The following is an 18,133-nucleotide window of genomic DNA, read 5'->3' as shown; positions in this document are numbered from 1 at the left end:
GTTAGTCATACAACACTAACCAATCTCAACTACCAATCGTCTTCATGCATCCATGACAAGACTGAATCAAAAGTTAGTTATGACAATCAAGTCTCGCTGCTTGACTCATTGCATGTTTTCAATATCTAAAGGGGTTCTTCTAATGTCCTTTTTAAAACAATTTTTCATCCTATTCAAGGATGTTCCCTAATTTATATTCATGCATTGACTCATTAAGTTTTGTTCATTGTAACTTCAATTTTGTTTAATAAATGAATCATTGTTATTGCCATATTTGCAAATCAAAAGTTGGTAGTTGATTGTCACTTCCCTCAATGAGTGTTCAATATTGTTCATGAATGTAATGAGTACTCAATATTGTTCTTAGGTGTGACAAAAGTTTCATTGTCTTTTATCCTCATCAGGAATCTAACGTTATGAACGTAGTTATGCAACAACTTATTACTTACTACTTAAAGCAGTTATAAACATGAATCACACCTATCATGCCAAAAGTAGTGTACTACATAAATGAATATGTGAATGATTAAACTCGTACCTGAGTTAATGCCTACTGATGGCGTACCTCAATCTCCTTTCCGCTTACCAATTCCCAAAGGCGCCAGTGCTGCAACCTTTAGCTTTGATACCACTTGTCACATACCCCGATAACCTCACATGTAAAAGTAGGGAGTTAGAAGTTTTTATACAATTACCACAGGTAATTAATCAATTCACAACTCCACAAATCATCATTAACCGTAGATAAACTATTCATTAGTACATCAAGTAAATTGCCATCCAAGATAGTAAGTTTCATAACCATTGCATAACCTTTAACCATCACTGTAATAACATAAACTGTCTCATGAATCCATGCATCCATTTCTTGATATCCTTAACCATGTTAGATAATCATGTACTAAGACATTATGGTTGTCACATCAAATAAAGAACCATCATCATTAAGGACCCATCATTATCAACGGACACATAAGGCAATCACATCAATCACACCATTTGAACACGGATATACCCTGGAAACCCCGTAGGGTGAAAACCAGCAAACGTTTAATCTTATTATTAAACGCTCGTGAGGGATTTCACCCCTCACTCAATGGCTTATAAGGGATTCCATCCCTTAACCATTGTTATAAAATCATTACAATAAGTTATTGTTAAGTTATCACATAACTAGCTAAAAGCTAATACAATTTCCATGTAAATCTTTCACTTACATACCGCCACATACAATAATCCTTGTGGCATGATTGTTCTAACAATGTATGTTCTTGCAACTCGAACTCATCCGCATGAACCAATAATCCTTTTCCTGCCATAATGTTAAACATCACTTTCCTTTGGCACCATCATCTGCCATCGTTTTCCTGTCAATGTAGTTGTCAACAAGCTTGGCAACAAGATTAGTTACAATATTATTCAAACAATAATCAACCTCTAAAGAGATCTTTTAATATCTACTCATGTGCATGAGCAAGCATGTAATAATAACAATCTTGGCAACAAGATTAGTTACAATATTATTCCAACAATAATCAACATCTAAAGAGATCTTTTAATATCTACTCATGTGCGTGAGCAAGCATGTCATAATAACAATCTTGGGTACAAGATTAGTTACAATATTATTCCAACAATAATCAACATCTAAAGAGATCTTTTAATCTCTACTCATGTGCATGAGCAAGCATGACATACTAGCTAACCAGTACATCTGTCAAGTAAATTCTTGTTCTACTTGTCACAAAGCTTATTCACACTAATGCATATTTCTCTCTAAGAGATCTAACCATTAGTTTTACAAGTCCATGCTTCCCTTTGAAACATATAACCCATTAGTTATGTTTAAATACAGGTAATAAACTATTGTTTCTGCGCCTTGGCACATGCGTTCCTTCACATAGTTATTTTTCAAGAAACTATTAAAGATACCCTATATTTATGGATAAACATCAAGAAACCATAAAAAGGTGAATCTAGCCTCTTATGCACCAAAATCAAGAAATCGTTCCTACTCATACATAAAGTCTTCATTTCATCACTTCTCTCATTACTTCTGTCATCTGCGTATTCTTTAGTTCAAAAATAATCCTTAACCCAAACCATTCAATACTAGCAACTAAAAATCCCGTAAACATGTGCTTTGTAATGGTTTGTTTACATTTCCTTTGGCTGGATTATTGAATTAGCCTTCACGTAAACATCAACCTTTGTGATTCTAGTTTTGACTTGGACCACCGTAAAATGTGGGTAGAATATATAATAAAACAATCCAGTCCTCGGCAAAATCAATAAGAAATGATACCATGGATTAGGCATTCATTTTAAACATGCGTGAGCAGTCATTTTGTAACAGTTTATCTTAGTTTTGCTAACATGCAGATAACATGCATAGAGCACATACCTGAAGTATGCACTCTGTAACGAGATTTTCCAAACATAAAACGCTGCCTGCTGCAGTAATAATAGACATCTGAGGGATTGAAGGGCTGGAAATCTTGTACCAGCGGTTCATTTCAAAGTCAAAGGCGCATGAGAACTTACCGGTTTTGCAGAGGAAGAACCATGCAGGTCTCTTCTTGATCTTGATTTTCACCCATCCGGTAAAACCTCATGTGACCCGTGGAAGGATGAAGCCGGAAAAACCTCAACCAAAGTCTCATCGAACCTCAAGGAGGTGCCCGCCGCGTTTCCGAGGATGTTAGTAGAGGAAAGCAACCTCCAAGATGCGTCCATGTTGCAGAAATCGGCATGGCACACAAGGGTAACAAACCCAACTCTGCTAACATGTATTCCCTTGTCACGCTTGACCTCTGCAACGACGCCCAACACAGCCGCAAGCAGCCCCAGGAATCCCACCACTAAGCTTATCACGATGCGCGAAATCTCCATCGCGGATTCTAATCTCTCAATGATAAAAAAAAACAATGATACACCGCACAGAAACTCGATGTTCGGTCTCTTAAACTCTGGGTCTTGCTCAACACCCATGTTCAGAGATTGTCTCCCCTTCCAAGAATCAGTTCCGGATACTAAGAACCAGTTCCGAAACTACCTATTAACTCCTCATAACTGATTTGTAATTTTCTTTTATTTATTTTACCATGAGTTACGTGAGGGATATGACAATGATATTTTAGGTGATCAATATGAAAGCGGTTTGATTTTTTATATAGAAATAATGAACAAATTATTTTTGTGATGGCTATTATAGAAATAGATTAATTGTATAAAAGAAAGAATTAAAGTTATCTTTGTAATGATTATTATGTAAATGGTTCAATTGTATAAAAGAAGGAATTAAAATGTGAGAAAATTACATTTGAAAGGAAAGATTTACTTTTGTGATGATTGACATAGAAATGGTTTAATCTTGTAAGAGAAGATAAAAGAAAATGAAAAGAGATTTATATTTTTGTGATATGATATTTGTGGTGATTGATATGGAAGTGTTCTAATTCTCACAAGTGACATGTTAGTCCATTGTTATAAGAAGAGAAGAGTACATGTGCTTAAGTATAAGACGCAACTTCTATGTGTCTTGGACATCCCATACATGCTCTCAAGTATAAGATGCAACTTCTATGTGTCATGGACATCCCATCCCTTGATAAGTTACAAGTGTTTGATATATCTAGTGCTCACTCCAAAGAGTCACTAATTCCCATAGTGAAAAAATCATAAGTAAATAAATAGTAACTAATAAACTAAATCATTTTAAAACCATTTTATATTTTAAACCTAAAAAACTGAGTAAATTAAGATATAAATTCTCCAAATATAAATATATAAACTTAAATATATATATATATATATATATATATATATTAGATTTATAATTAATATATAATATAATTTGAATGATATAAATTATTATAAATTAGAAAAAAATTTAAATAATTAATTTTGATTTATAATTAATATATAATTTAAATAATGAAAATTGTTAAAAATATTTTTAATATTAAATTTTATGATAACAAATTTATGATGGTGTATAATGAAATTGAATTTTGTTTCTAAATAACATTTAAACAAAAAAAATTGATATTATTATTTTTTTATGTGTTTTAAATTATTAATAAAAAGTAAATAATGAGTAATTTCATTTTAAAAGAATTTTTTGAGGTTTATTAATGTGATTTGTGATATGATATTAGAAAAAATAAAAGGTTTATTTTTGTAGTATGATATTTGTGATGATTAACATGGAAATGGTTTAATTTTCTATACATAAATAAAAATGAAAAGTTTATTTATGTGATGATTATTATGGAAATAATTCAAATGTATAAAGAAGAAAATGATATTTGTGATAGATTACTATGGAAATGGATTAATTGTATAAAAGGAAGGAAGAATTTTGAAATTTGCATTTGAAAAGAAAAGTTTACCTTTTAACATAAAAATAATTTAATTTTGTAAGAGAAAAGAAATATATATATATATATATATATAGAAATTTATCTTTGTGATATGATACTTGTGGTAATAGATATGGAGGTGTTGTAATCCTCTCCACAAATAAGAAAGGAAAAATTATTTTTGTGATTTAAAATGTGTAGTAATTAATAGATAATTTCATACTCTTGATAATTAATATGAAAATTTTCAACTAAATAAAAAAAAAAATCATATCTAATAAAAAGTTAAAACACATACAATAAATATAATTTCAATTATAGAATATTTTCCTTCCAGAGAGACACTTCCATATTACCATTTCTAATGGTGCAATGGATAAACAATAAATTCGTATTAAACTCCAAGTTTAACCTAATTAACTTAACATCATCCACACAACGACTTTATATTCAAAGTCATCTTCATTAGTTTGTTTGTATGGACTTCCATTACAATCTAGATAAGTGTATCTAGATTAGATTATAGACTTGAAACAACGACTTTATATTCAAAGTCATCTTCATTAGTTTGTTTGTATGGAATTCATTACAATTCAGTCTATCTAGATTATAGACTTCACACATCCTAACAAACCAATGTCAATAATGGGATTCGTTGTTTTGGCTCACGATTAATGACATAAATTACCTTCTTTTATTAAAGAAAAATGTCAAAAATTTATCCAGAAACCTCTGTGTACGAAATCAAAGTCAGTGCTTCGTCTTCTACTGCACTTGCGTTTGCGTGCACAACGCTGAATATTGACCCCCATCGCATCACGCGTTGCATTGCAAATTGCAGTGAGTCGTTTGAAAGTTCAAAGACGCTCTTTTTGTTAAGAAATTTACGGCATAATATAAATAATTATTGAGAAGAATATATATGAAAATAACTAACAACAATCATAAACACAAATGTATATTTGGAAAAACCCTAAATTTGAGAAAAAACCCAACCTAATAATATTCCATTAGCATTGCCCGTTTTCTTCACTTTCCTCTTCCCAAACAAGCAATGGCAGAGTAGACCTCGGATACTCGTTAGTGGCCATTCTGTATGTATTGCAGACATGGAGATTACACTTAATTCTGGAATAAGCGATATTCTTCCTGAGTCTAAGATTTGTGACTTTCAGTTTGATCCATGTGGGTATTCCATGAATGCTCTTGAAGGAGCAGCTATTTCCACTATTCATGTAACGCCTGAGGATGGTTTCAGTTATGCAAGTTTTGAGGCAATGGGCTACAATCCCAAGGATTGTGACCTTGAAGCACTGGTGGAGAGGGTATTAAGCTGTTTCAGGCCTATGGTATTCTCCATCTCAGTTCATGCCAGTGTGGGCAATGGGCATTCTTCATGGACCAGGCCAGTTTGGCCACAGGGATATATCTGTGACATGACAAGTGATCAAGAGCTCACAGGAAAGAGCAGTGTTGTATATCATACATACAGAATGGCCGCTAACGAGTCTCCCAGGTCTACTCTGCCATTGCTTGCTTGGGAAGAGGAAAGTGAAGAAAATGGTCAATGCTAATGAGATTTTATTAGGTTGGGTTTTTTCCTAAATTTAAGGTTTTCCCTGATAAACATTTGTGTTTCTGTGTTTATGGTTGTTGCTGGTTATTTTCTTATATATATTCCTCTGGGTAATTATTTATGTTATGCAGTGATTGTTTTATCTATTTTGCTGTTTCTGACTAAGTAATCTTGTTGTTTCTGCATTTGTCTATCTCTGTGAATTATTCTATGCTATTGTCATCTTGCTATTGCCATCTAAATCTCTGAGTATAAATCCACTGTGTGTTATGTATGCTTTGGTGTAACACCCTTCCTTCCTTAGCTCTATATAAACCTCCTCTCCTCCATCCCTTCTACATAGAAATCAAGTACTCTCCCCAACTTTATTCATTCAGGATTTGATTTGGCGGAATGTTGTTCTCGCTGGGTATGGCAGCGGCAAAATGTGTTGCTCTACTTGTTGTGGCACTGGCCGTGGGAGGCACCCACGCGGTCGACTACGTGGTCACCAATTCAGTCGAGAGTAGCGATGGCGGGAAGAGATTCGACAACGAGATAGGAAGGACCAACGCCTTGCAGATAATGGACGACGCCACCCAATTCAACTGGCAGACCTTCGCCGAGCAATCGTCGGCCGATAGGAAGAACGTGCAGACGATCGCTCTGTTTGTAGAAAGCATCAGCGACAGCGGAATCATCACCTATAAGAGCAACGACCAAATCCACTTGAGAGTGGAGTACGTTGCCAGTTTTGAGGGCAATGTAAAGACGGCGATTCCTTAATCCAACAATATAGAAAATTTATTGCGCCTGACATGCTCCGGAGATAGCCCCTTGTAACACGCCCGTTTTTTTTTTTTTTTTTCCTTATAGTCATCCGGGCGCGTGTTATATCTGCCTATCTCCGGCGCATGTCGGGCGTAATAAATGTAAAGACGGAGATCACAGGCGTTCTGTACCACGAGGTGACCCACTCCTGGCAGTGGAACGGCAACGCGCCGTCAGGGTTGATCGAAGGCATTGCGGATTATGTTTGCCTCACGGCGGGCTTTGCCTCCTCTACATGGCCTCAGCCCGGAGGCGGTAACAAGTGGGACGACAGCTACGTCACTGCCTACTTTCTCCAGTACTGTGACACCGTTACTTCCGGTTTCGTTCAAAAGATGAATTCGAAACTGCGCGATGGATGGGACCTGGGATTCTTCAACGATATCACTGGCAAGTCTGTGGATGAGCTTTGGAGTGATTACAAGGCTAAGTATGCAAATTGATCCTGAGCCAAATTAGTGGACAAAATGCTACATCGCAACTACTCATTAATAAATGGCGGCTTAGCCGTTGGTTTATAAAATTAAAATAACATATTATGTAATTAGAAGCTGATACTAAATGATCTGTCCCTGACATACCATTAGCCTGGGTTAGTAAGAAAAGTAATATTTATAAGCATTGTCATTTGTATTTGTATGATATTTCAATGGAGTTGAATTCTATTGTGAAAAGACGGTGGTGGTACTCAAATACTCCATAAAATATGGCTATACAACATCGGTATGCATATTCATTAAAATGTTTGCGCGAGTATGGTTTGGCATATTCATTCAATATGGTTTAAGCAGTGTTAAATTTGTCACATTTCGTGATATAATTTTTGCGTTTAATATACGTTAACTTTCTATATTTTAATATATATAATATTTTTCATTTACGTAAGAAGAAACTTTTATGAGTATATTTTATTTTGGAAAAATCAATGATATAATCAAAATAATAAAATTTTAACAATATGACAAAAAAATAATGAATTAAAAATAATGAATATTAGTAAATTTGAGTTTGATGTTTTCAAGTCTTTAAATAATAATAAGGATGTTGTTGAAATATGTTTTTCGGATTAATTACATTATTAGGATTTCGTCCACGTTTCGAGCCAACTAATGTGGTGTATCCTCAAGACAAGGTGAGAAATCAATCGATTTGAAGGATGTTGTTGTTCTCAAACCCGAAAAAGGTGGCGCAATGGTTATTCTAGTTAAAGAGGATTACCGAAAGAAAATGTTGGACCACCTTTGTAATAGCGAAAGATATAGGAAACTTAATAAAGATCCTTTAAAGAATATCTCCAAAAGTGTGGCTCTTGCTATAAAATCTAGTAACTCAGTTAGCTCTTTTAGTCATAAGCTTATTGAAAGTAGCCCTCTTAGCCCCAAAATCTATGGCCTTCCAAAGATTCATAAGGAAGGGGCTCCCTTGAGATCCATTGTCAACACTATAGGAGAGCTGACCTATCTTCTTGCTAAATATTTAACCCAAAAGCTTAAACCCCTTGTCAGTCATACAAAATCCTTTGTCAAGGACTCCCCCTCATTTATCAATGAGTTAAAGGGTATAAAATTGGATCCCGATGACAAACTTGTGAGTTTCAATGTGGTCTCCCTCTACACCAATATCCCTATCAATGAGGCCATTGAAGTCATCAAGCATATTACAGACTCTGATACGACTACTTTAGTTGGTATTTGTATCACCTCTACTTTTGATGGGGAATTCTATGAACAAAATTATGGTCTTGCCATTGGTTCCCCCCTCTCCCTTGTGGTGGCTAATCTATTCATGGGGGACTTTGAATCAAAGGCCTTGTCCTCTACTCAACTTCTTCCTAAGATGTGGAAGAGGTTTGTGGATGACACTTGTGTCATCTGGTCCCATGGTAAGGAAAGGTTGAAACTTTTTTCCTTCATCTTAACAATCAGTCTAGTTCAATAAGAGAGAAATGGTATCTATCCTTTCCTCAACATCCTCCTTTCAAGGAAGGATGATGGCTCTTTTTCTCATCATGTCTTTTAGAAGAAAACTCACACAGAGCAATATCTTCATGCTAAATCTCATCACTTCCCAACTCAAAAGCTTGATGTTCTCAACACTTTAGCAACTATAGATTTAAGTGTTTCTGATGAAAACCATCTTAAGGATGAGAAATCTCATCTCCTGAGTGTTTTCTATAATAATGGGTATTGTAGGCACCAATATATTAAGGCTTTCCTCAAAGACAAAAAATTTCGTATGATTAAAAAATAATCCAAGGATCGATTTTAAGGGGTGCGTCTCCTATTTATCCAAGGGACCATTGACAAGATTGTGAAGATCTTAAAGAAGCATAAGGTTCCTTCAACCTTTATGCCTCTAAATACCATATGGAGCTCCCTGAGATTTGTAAAAGACATGGTGGACCCTAAAAATATGAAAAGTGTTTATGTTATCCCTTTCTCTTGTGGGACTCCTTATATAGGTGAGACTGGTCGATCAATTAATGAAAGGATTCATGAGCATGCCATTGACATCAAACATGGCAGGACCCACTCCTTAGCTTTGGCAGAACATGCAGAAAAAATTAAGCATCACATCTGCATTGAGGAGGCCTAGGTCTTCGCTAAGATTAGTCATTTCCATCATCGAAAATTCAGGGAAGCCCTAGAAATCAAAAGAATGTTCAATAATTTAAATAGAGACTATGGGTGGAAAATTAAAAAATGTTGGGTCTCGGTCTAGTCTTCCTAATTTATTTTAATTTTATCTTAATTGAATTTATATTTCTTTTTTTTTTCGCTTATTTTGATTGAGTATTTTTATATATATGTTTCATTCTTTCCTATTTTATTTATTTAGTTGGTTGTTTTTAACTACTTTATATTTTTAATTTTTATTGGTTATTCATAGGTTTTTACTAATGTTTTATTATTTTCATACAAAATTTATTATTTTGATTATTTCATTGATTTTTCTGAGAATCCTTTAATTATTTGTAGGGCCTTATCTCTTTCATTTATGTTTGATTTTGAAAAAAATATAATTCAAAAGTTTTTACTATTTTGATTATTTTTAATTATGTTGTTGAAATTTTATTATTTTGATTATGTGAGTGATATGGCTTTAGCTCCTTGTTTTAAGTTTACCTTTGAATTTTTAATTTTTTTAATGTATTTATTTAACTATATCCCGAACCATAACTTAATATTAGATTTTATTTCATATAATTTGATCTTAGTAATTGGTGATATTTATTAAATTAAAGTATTATTTTTCAAAAACTAGTTGTTCATTATAGCCATTAAATTTTTTAATGGTCTCTTCATTTCTCTCTACTTAATTTTGTGCATTGATCTACCTCTTCATCTTGTCCGACCGTGAACCACACTGAATGGTTCCAAATGTGTCGGCAAAACTTCTCTTATGTGATTACTACCGAAAGTATTTTCTTAATAAAGTTATTTTTATATTTGAGGGCAGGTTATATTGTTTTTAATTTTTGTAAAAAAAATTGTAAAAAAAATTATAAATTTCTATATTAAAATTAATTTTATAATTTTATTTTTTTTGAAATTATAAAATTTTATTGAGCTTTTATTGATTTTTTTATAAGTTTGGTGGAACTACATCTTCATCGTGTCCAATACATCACCCCAATCAGGGAGGGGAATTGAACTAGTGACTTCACATCAAAGACACTGTCTATCCAAAACCCATGGACATTTTTTCTTGATTGATTAAATTGTTTATTTGAATAATTTTTTGTGATTTATTTAATAAATTCTCGATTTAAGACTATAATATAAAATATAAATTTAAAAAAATTATATAAAATTGATAACTATGTATATGTTACTAAATAAAGTTGAAATTTGTATTTCAAAAATTATTTATTTATTATGCAAATATAATATTCCTCATTTATCGTGATAATTTAAGACCTACAATTATGATGGAAATTGAATCTTAACCTACTCCATTCACATCATTGCCACCTTTGTCTTGAAACACAATTCTCGATGGAGGTCTCTCGCAGTTCGTGCATATGTCCATGGCGAACCGCGATATGATTTTTCATAACTTCAGTGAGTCATTTAGCATTATCTTTCAGTCAATGAATTGTCTAATCTACGCATCTAAGTAGAAGTAATATTTTGATATCATTTAAAGCTACGTAATGTTTTAATATTCTCGTTCAAAGTAAAGTTTCCACTTTGTAATGAACAAAATATCATATTAGTTGTGAAAAAAAATAAATTGCTGCAACAAGATTTACTAGTTTCAAAGTAACTGTGTTCTAAGTGTGCTGCAACAAGATTTACTAGTTTCAAAGTAACTGTGTTCTAAGTCTGATTGTTAGTTTACTAGTTTCAAAGTAACTGTGTTCTAAGTCTGTTTGTTAGCTTTAGGTTTAGGGTTTAAGAATTTTAGTTCTGTGAATACAAAGAACTTCGGAAAGTTGAAAGGTAATCTGTAATGAATGGAACCGCACCGTAAGCTCCGTCGAGGCACTACAAATAATACCATTGCGGAGGAGCATTCGGCTCCTGCTGAGGTTGAGAACCATAACACTTCTTCATTACCTATGGTGGATAGTATTATCACTGGCGCTGAACGTAATAAATCTAACGAAAATTTTTGCGTGATTGTTGGAGCTCTCCATGTCGAGGGTTTGCTCACAAAGGGGAGAAAGCCATGGTTACCGATCAACATCCCTGTAATGGCGAAGTTCAGGTTACGATGCAAAAGGTTATGGAAAGCGCCTTTGCCAAATACCATGGTTGATGCAAAAGCTCTGTTTGAAGAGACCTGCATATGCAAGAATCTCTTTTAGATCTCAGTCAAAATGGTATCTTGATACTCTTTGATTTTTTTGGGTAAGATCTACAAATCTCATAAGGGACCTCGAACTTTTGTTAGAGCTCAAATCAAGGTTTTGCCTCCTTTATGAAGTTAAGAAATTAGATGATACTCTTCCCATCTCTTATTATTATATTTCTAAGGATTCCACTGTTCTTTTAGCTCTTTACTTGCGAGGGGGTGCTTTGGGGAAACCCTCCTCCGCCCAAGATTTTTCATAGAAATACCTAATTCATAATCATACTCCCCAAGGTGTTCATTCTCGTTCGACTAACCCTCAACCTCAGCAGTCCCTTCTCAAGATCTACCTAGTTCCTTTATCGTGGATAGATCAGAGGATATTCCCTCGGTTGACATTTCCCATCCAAATCTGGAAGATATCCATGAGCTAATGGCAAAGAACAACTTTATCTACTGCTTCAACGGGTTGTGGCCTCAAACAATGGATCATTACAAATGGATACACTCTAATTAGACCAGCTCCTACATGGTTCTCTTATGTTCAAAGGGCTTCTTCATAGTTTTTTTTCCCTCCAGGAATATTACCAGAGTGTTCTATCCAAGGGCCCATGGTTCTAGGGAAAAGCAAGGTTGTTCATGACCCCTTGGTTCCTAGACTTTGACTCATCTATGATAGTAATCACAAATCTCCCCATTTGGGTCTGACTTCCAAACTCGTTGGCTCATATATTGCATGATTTAGTGTTTACAAGCATAGGAAGCACCTTGGGTCACTTGCTAGGCACAAATCTCACATGAGGCTGAAGTTGATTTTATACTTATGGTAGGATCTGTGTTGAACTTGACATTAGTAAAGGATTTCGTGATAAAATCAACCTCAAAGTAGGTGATTTCTACTATATCCAGCACCTGAACTATGATAACCTCTTCCCTCAAACAGGACACTTACAGAACTCCTGCACTCCAAAGCTAGTAAAACGAAAAACTAAATCTAAGGCTTGGAAGCCATGTAGCCCACCCACTATGGAGAAAGATGACTCCTTATCTTTAGATTAGGAGGACAATGAATCACATCATGAAATTCTCTCCTAAGATGAGGACTGAGAGGAGAGTAAGGAGAATAAAATTTTAGGACTTTGCAAAGAAATACACAGTACTATTGTTCCATTAGGAGCGGTAAAGTGAGCCCACGAATCAGTTTCCTTGGAATTTGAAAAGGATGCAATAGCATCTTGTCAGGAAATTCTTCAGCAATCCATGGTTACTCCTGCATCGAATGGGTGGGAGAAAGTAACCAAAATGAAAAGGAAAAAAAGTAAATCCAGAAACCAACCCCAAGTTGGGTGATACTTTTGTTTTTGTTAGTCTATTTACCTAGATGTCTCCTTACAGTGTGGTTTTGGTCTCTCTCTAAAAACCCTACCTTGAGGTGGGTATTGTAAAATCCTTTTGATTAATAAAATTCTAATAATAATAATAACAACAACAATAATAATAATTGAGCGGAGAGGCTCATTCTACACCCCAGTATGAGGGGATGTGTAAGTTTTTCCATCCATCTGTGCCACTTTAAATAAAAATAAAAAATTAAAATTATGTTCTAAATAGAAAAGTAATGTCGGCTATCCTTAAGAAAATGAATATGCTCTAAAGTAATTAGATTTTAAAAAAATGTGTGGATGAGATGTTTAAATCTTATACTTTTAAAACATATTTCAACAAGAGATTTAAATAAACTATTTGAAGATCTATGTTAACTAATTTATGTGGATATCAACTTCATATATATTTATATATAGAAAAAAATAAGTTTTCACATTGTATTTAGCACTCTAAAAAGGTTTGCACGTGAAGAAATTTGATCCCCTCGGAACCCGTGTTAGATCTATACTTAAGATAAATATCTGCTAGTAATTAAATATATCATGTTACACATAAAAATATTACAAACATATACATGGTTTCGTAGAAATTTGATCCCTCTAAACCCATGTTAGATGCATACTTAATATAAATCTATGTTGGTAATTAAATATATCATGTTACACATAAAAATAGTACAAACATATACACGGTTTCATATTAAATGATATATCGTGTTTCCAATACTTATTTTTATTTTCAAATTTATTTGAAATCTTTTAAAATGAAGTTATGTAATGTTACATCAAAGGTTGGCATCAAATTCTAATGTTTATATGGGTTTCCTAGTAACTATTTTCATATTAAAGACTTGTTGATAACTATTTTCATTCCCATGTATTATTGTATAAATGGTTTGTTATATGAGAATAAACCATCCTAGATCCATCTTAACTCCAGATCTATAAGCTCCAAGAGGGATCAAATATCTCGAGGTGAAAACCTCTTTTTTGAGTGCAAAACTTGACAAAATGTTTGCACCTCGAGAGATTTGATCCATCTCAATGCTTGATAGATCTGGAATTAAGATGGATCTAGGCTGGTTTCAGTCATCTGTGGTTAAGGAAAATCTATCGAAGATATGATTAATTTGATCAATAATATCTAAATACATCCAATATTAATATAATAATTTTAAATATGCTAAATATGTCAGAGATTATTTTAATTTTAAATTTTCTTAGTTACCTCAATTAGTTGAGATGATAAATATTGTTCATAACTTTAATGATGAAATAAAAAAATTTAATGCAAAGTGACAATGTAATAATGTTGAATGATAGAAAATGTGAATAATAAGAATGTAGTCAATTACAATTAGTCTTTATTGTGATCAATATAAAACTATTTTCTTCTACTATTCTTATTGTCATCCTTATTAGTTTTGTCATCTCTTCATAATGATTATATGAAAAGGACAATTGAAATCATAAACCATTTAAATCCTTACCTCGAGTTGTTGTAGTAAACATCATACCTTGTCTCACTTTCTCTCCAATATTAATAAGTTGAATTACTATAACACAAAAATAAATGTACATTACCAATATTTTTTGCGCTTACGCTAAAATCAATGCACATTGTTAATCCAATCACTTTAAAATTAATGTAACATCATACATCCAATTGCATCAAATCAGAAATCAACATCTACACTAAAATCAATGCATCTAATGCAGGAAATCAAATAAGATTACAAAACAACTTCTACACTAAAATCAATGCATCTAATGCAAACAATCAAATAAGATTAGAAACCCACATCTACACTCAAATCAATGCATCTAGTGCAAGTAATCTTATAGGATTAGAAACCAAAAACTACACTCAAATAAATGCATTTAGTGCAAGCAATCAAATAGGATTAGAAATAAACATCTACACTGAAATCAATTCATTTAGTGAAAGCAATCAAATAGGATTAGTAATCATTTACATTGAAATCAATGCATCTAGTGCAAACAATGAAATATAATTAGAAATCAACATCTACATTGAAATGAATGCATCTAGTGCAAGAAATCAAATAAGATTAGAAATCGTCTACATTTAAATCAATGCATCTAGTGCAAGAAATCAAATATCATTAGAAATCAACATCTACACTAAAATAAATGCATCTAGTGAAAGAAATCAAACAGGATTAGAAATCTCCATCTACAGTGAGATCAATGTATCTAGTGAAAGAAATCTTTTTCTCTCTCTCCTCCCTCCATCTATATCTATATCTCCCTCCATCTCTCCTTTATCTCTCTATCTCATCACCGCAAACACAGATGCTCTCTCACTCCATATTTATCAATCTCTCTATCCCTCCGTCTCTCTATCTCTCTCTTCTTTCCTGTCTTCACGTTCCCATCAATATCTATATCTACCTTTGTCTCTCTATATCACCCCCAAAACATACATTCTCTTTCTCCAATGTATATATCTATCCCTCCCTCTTCTTTTCCCTCTCCCTATCTCTCATCCCCTTCTCTCCCTTTCCCCCACTTCTCTCTCTTTCCTCCTGTTGTTATCTCTCCCTCTCTTTCCATATTCCTTATCACTCCCTATCTATCTCTCCACCTTTCTCACTCTATGTATTTTTTCATACCTCCCTCTTTCACCCCCTCCAACTTCATCTCTCTTTCCCTCCAACTCTCCACTCTCTCACATCCTCTCTCTACCTTTCTCTCCCACCTCTCTCTCTCTCTCTCTTTACCCTTCAAATTTGTTACTATATCCCTCCCTCTCTCCTTTTCTCCCCCCTTCTCTCCATATATCCTTATTTTTATTTATCTTACCCCCAAACATACACACTCTCTCTCCATCTCTCCCTTTTCACTCCCTCTCTCTCCCCACTTCTCACTGTCTGTGTCTTTCTTCTTCCTGCCCTCTCTTCTCCTCCCTCGGTCCCTTTCTCTTGTTCTCTCTCATTCTTTTTCTCTCTCACTTTCTTTCCTACCTCCCTCTCTCTTCCCCCATCACTCTCCTCCTCTCTCTCCATTTCTCTCCTACCTTCCTCTCTCTTCCCCCATCGCTCTCCCTCTCTCTCTGCCCCCCCCATAATGCCCACGAGTTGTGACACATTTCATTGAGACCACACGACGGAGGAGTGTGGGTGAGCTAGGAGAAACGATGAGCCACAGAGGAGAAACATGCGAAGGCACATTGCAAAATGGCTAAGTGTGGAAGAGGACGGAGGTTTACAATGGTAGGCGGTCCCGGGTGGGGGCACCCAAATGGTTAAGCCGACATGTAAAAGAGTTAAAACATGGGTTGAACGAAGGGTCGGCTAGGCGAGCCGACGTGACCTTTCATAGGCAGTGATGTGTATAAGTAAATGGCAATGGGAAGCCATTCAACAATTCAACAAAGGCTCAAGTTCAGAGCATTTAAGGGAGGACGAGAAGAAAAGTGTGAAGTTGGTCTAAAATGGGCGAAGGTGCAGGCAAACGAGTGCAGGGCTGAAGCACCCTAGCCAAAACGAAGTCATTCAAAGGTGTCGTGCAGGAAGTCATTCGAGGGTGTCATTCAGAAAATTCATTTGAAGGCATCGTGCAGAAAAGTCATTCGAAGGCGTCATGTAGAAAAGTCGTTCGAAGGCGTCGTGCAGAAAAGTCATTTAAGGGCGTCGTTCAGAAAAGTCATTCGAGGGCATTCGTGTAGGATCATTCGAGGGCATTCGAGCAGGGTCGTTCGAGGTCATTCAAGGGCACAACAGGGCGTCCGTTCGAAAGATCGTTTGGGAAGTCGTTCGAGGGCGCGACATGGAGTCCACCCGAACAACCCGAGTTGGTGAACGACGGCCCGAGTGAAGACTTGAGTGGGTGCACGGTGAATGACTCATCGGTGGAGACTTCGCGAGTTGGGCATTCAGTGGAGAGTGCTCACCGATGGACAAGTTGGACGAGTTGAACGACACGAGTTTGGGTGAACGTGCGAAGGCAAATGAGGAGTTGGGTAGAGTCGTTCAAACGACTGTGTGGGCGTGCCAACGAATTGGCTGAATGCATTGTGCCGGTGAATGTAAAAATATTCTAAGTGTAAATCTAGGGTTCCCTCAGGATTGTAACTTACATATATATTATTATTACGGGCAAAATCATTACAGGGAGTTGCCCCTCCTGGTTATACTGTTGTGCATTTATGTTAAAGCTGATGAATGTTTAACTGTTGTGTTATAATGAATGAAAGTACTTGGTAAAAGAAGAAAATAAACTAAGTATAGAAGTAAGGCGTAGTCCATGACTGTGAGTACTGGTGAAAAGAAAAGGGTTGGTGGTGCCACACCTCCTATAGTGCAGTTGGAAGAGTACCACCAGTATAGGGGTGTGACAAGTGGTATCAGAGCTGATCGGGACAAGAAGCTGAATCCTTGACATTCGTGACAGGTGATTCAGGTTTGCAGAAGGGAAGTATAACACTTCATGACAGGTTTAGCAGAGGTGAAGCTTCGTACTTGGGCCAAGCTAAACGACAAGACATGGTAGGTTTGGAAGAATGTGAAGGGAAGCTCTTGCTGACCTTATGCAGGTTGAAGCGGATGAAAGAAGAGAACCCACAAATTCAAGATAAACTTGAAGTCTTGGAAAGGAATGTTGAAGATGAACTTCTTCGACTTGGTTGGGCAATGGAGCAGGTTGCAGCTACAAATTGCGATGACGAAGAAGAGGAAGCCATGATATTTGAGGATGTTGCAGACATGACAACGGTGGAGGATGAACTTGAAATTGATCAAGTTGGACCAAGATCATGTGGTTTGCAGACATTGGTGGATGAGGAAACTCACTTGGAGGAGCCTCATGATGAAGTAAGTACTACTTATACTTGTGTTTCGGTGAGACTTTTGGAAGATGGACCATATGTAGGGAAGAGAAAAATCAGTTTTCCGATGCAAGGGAGGATCTTACCATGGATGTCTACGAAGAGACCGTGTATGGAAGGGCAAGAATCATTGACTGTTGCAGGACTTTTTGGGGTTGTTTGTGACCTTATGGTAGAAGGTACAAGGGCCCATGACAAGGGAGGAATGTGATGATCATTGCGAAGGAATGGGTCATGCTTTAGCCACATGGAGAATTGGCTAAGTGCCTGGCATGACTCATGGGCAGATTGGAGAAGGGCACACACTTGAGCATGGTGATACTTGGGTGGACTTCTCATGGCCGAGATCAAG

The 18,133-nt window shown here is 35.3% G+C and overlaps 2 protein-coding genes across 2 annotated transcripts; both read left to right on the top strand.

Annotated features, from left to right (window-relative positions):
• The first annotated feature begins 5,428 nt into the window (after positions 1 to 5,428).
• On the top strand, positions 5,429 to 6,720 carry LOC149216534 (uncharacterized). Its single transcript, XM_089391228.1, has 2 exons — positions 5,429 to 5,952; positions 6,359 to 6,720. The coding sequence occupies exons 1-2, from the start codon at positions 5,925 to 5,927 to the stop codon at positions 6,703 to 6,705; spliced, it is 375 nt and encodes a 124-aa protein (XP_089247354.1). The 5' UTR covers positions 5,429 to 5,924; the 3' UTR covers positions 6,706 to 6,720.
• A 113-nt stretch (positions 6,721 to 6,833) lies between these two features.
• LOC149216533 (uncharacterized) lies at positions 6,834 to 7,193 on the top strand. The gene has a single exon (XM_089389987.1). It carries the CDS (start codon positions 6,834 to 6,836, stop codon positions 7,191 to 7,193), a length of 360 nt encoding a protein of 119 aa, XP_089246113.1.
• Positions 7,194 to 18,133: the final 10,940 nt, after the last annotated feature.

Source organism: Pinus tabuliformis, chromosome 1_1, assembly GCF_031772625.1.
Source record: "Pinus tabuliformis cultivar Carrire ecotype Pingquan chromosome 1_1, CPIR1, whole genome shotgun sequence".
Taxonomy (NCBI): Eukaryota; Viridiplantae; Streptophyta; class Pinopsida; order Pinales; family Pinaceae; genus Pinus; species Pinus tabuliformis.
The sequence above is the reverse complement of the archived record's forward strand: the minus strand, read 5'-3'. Positions and strand labels throughout refer to the sequence as shown.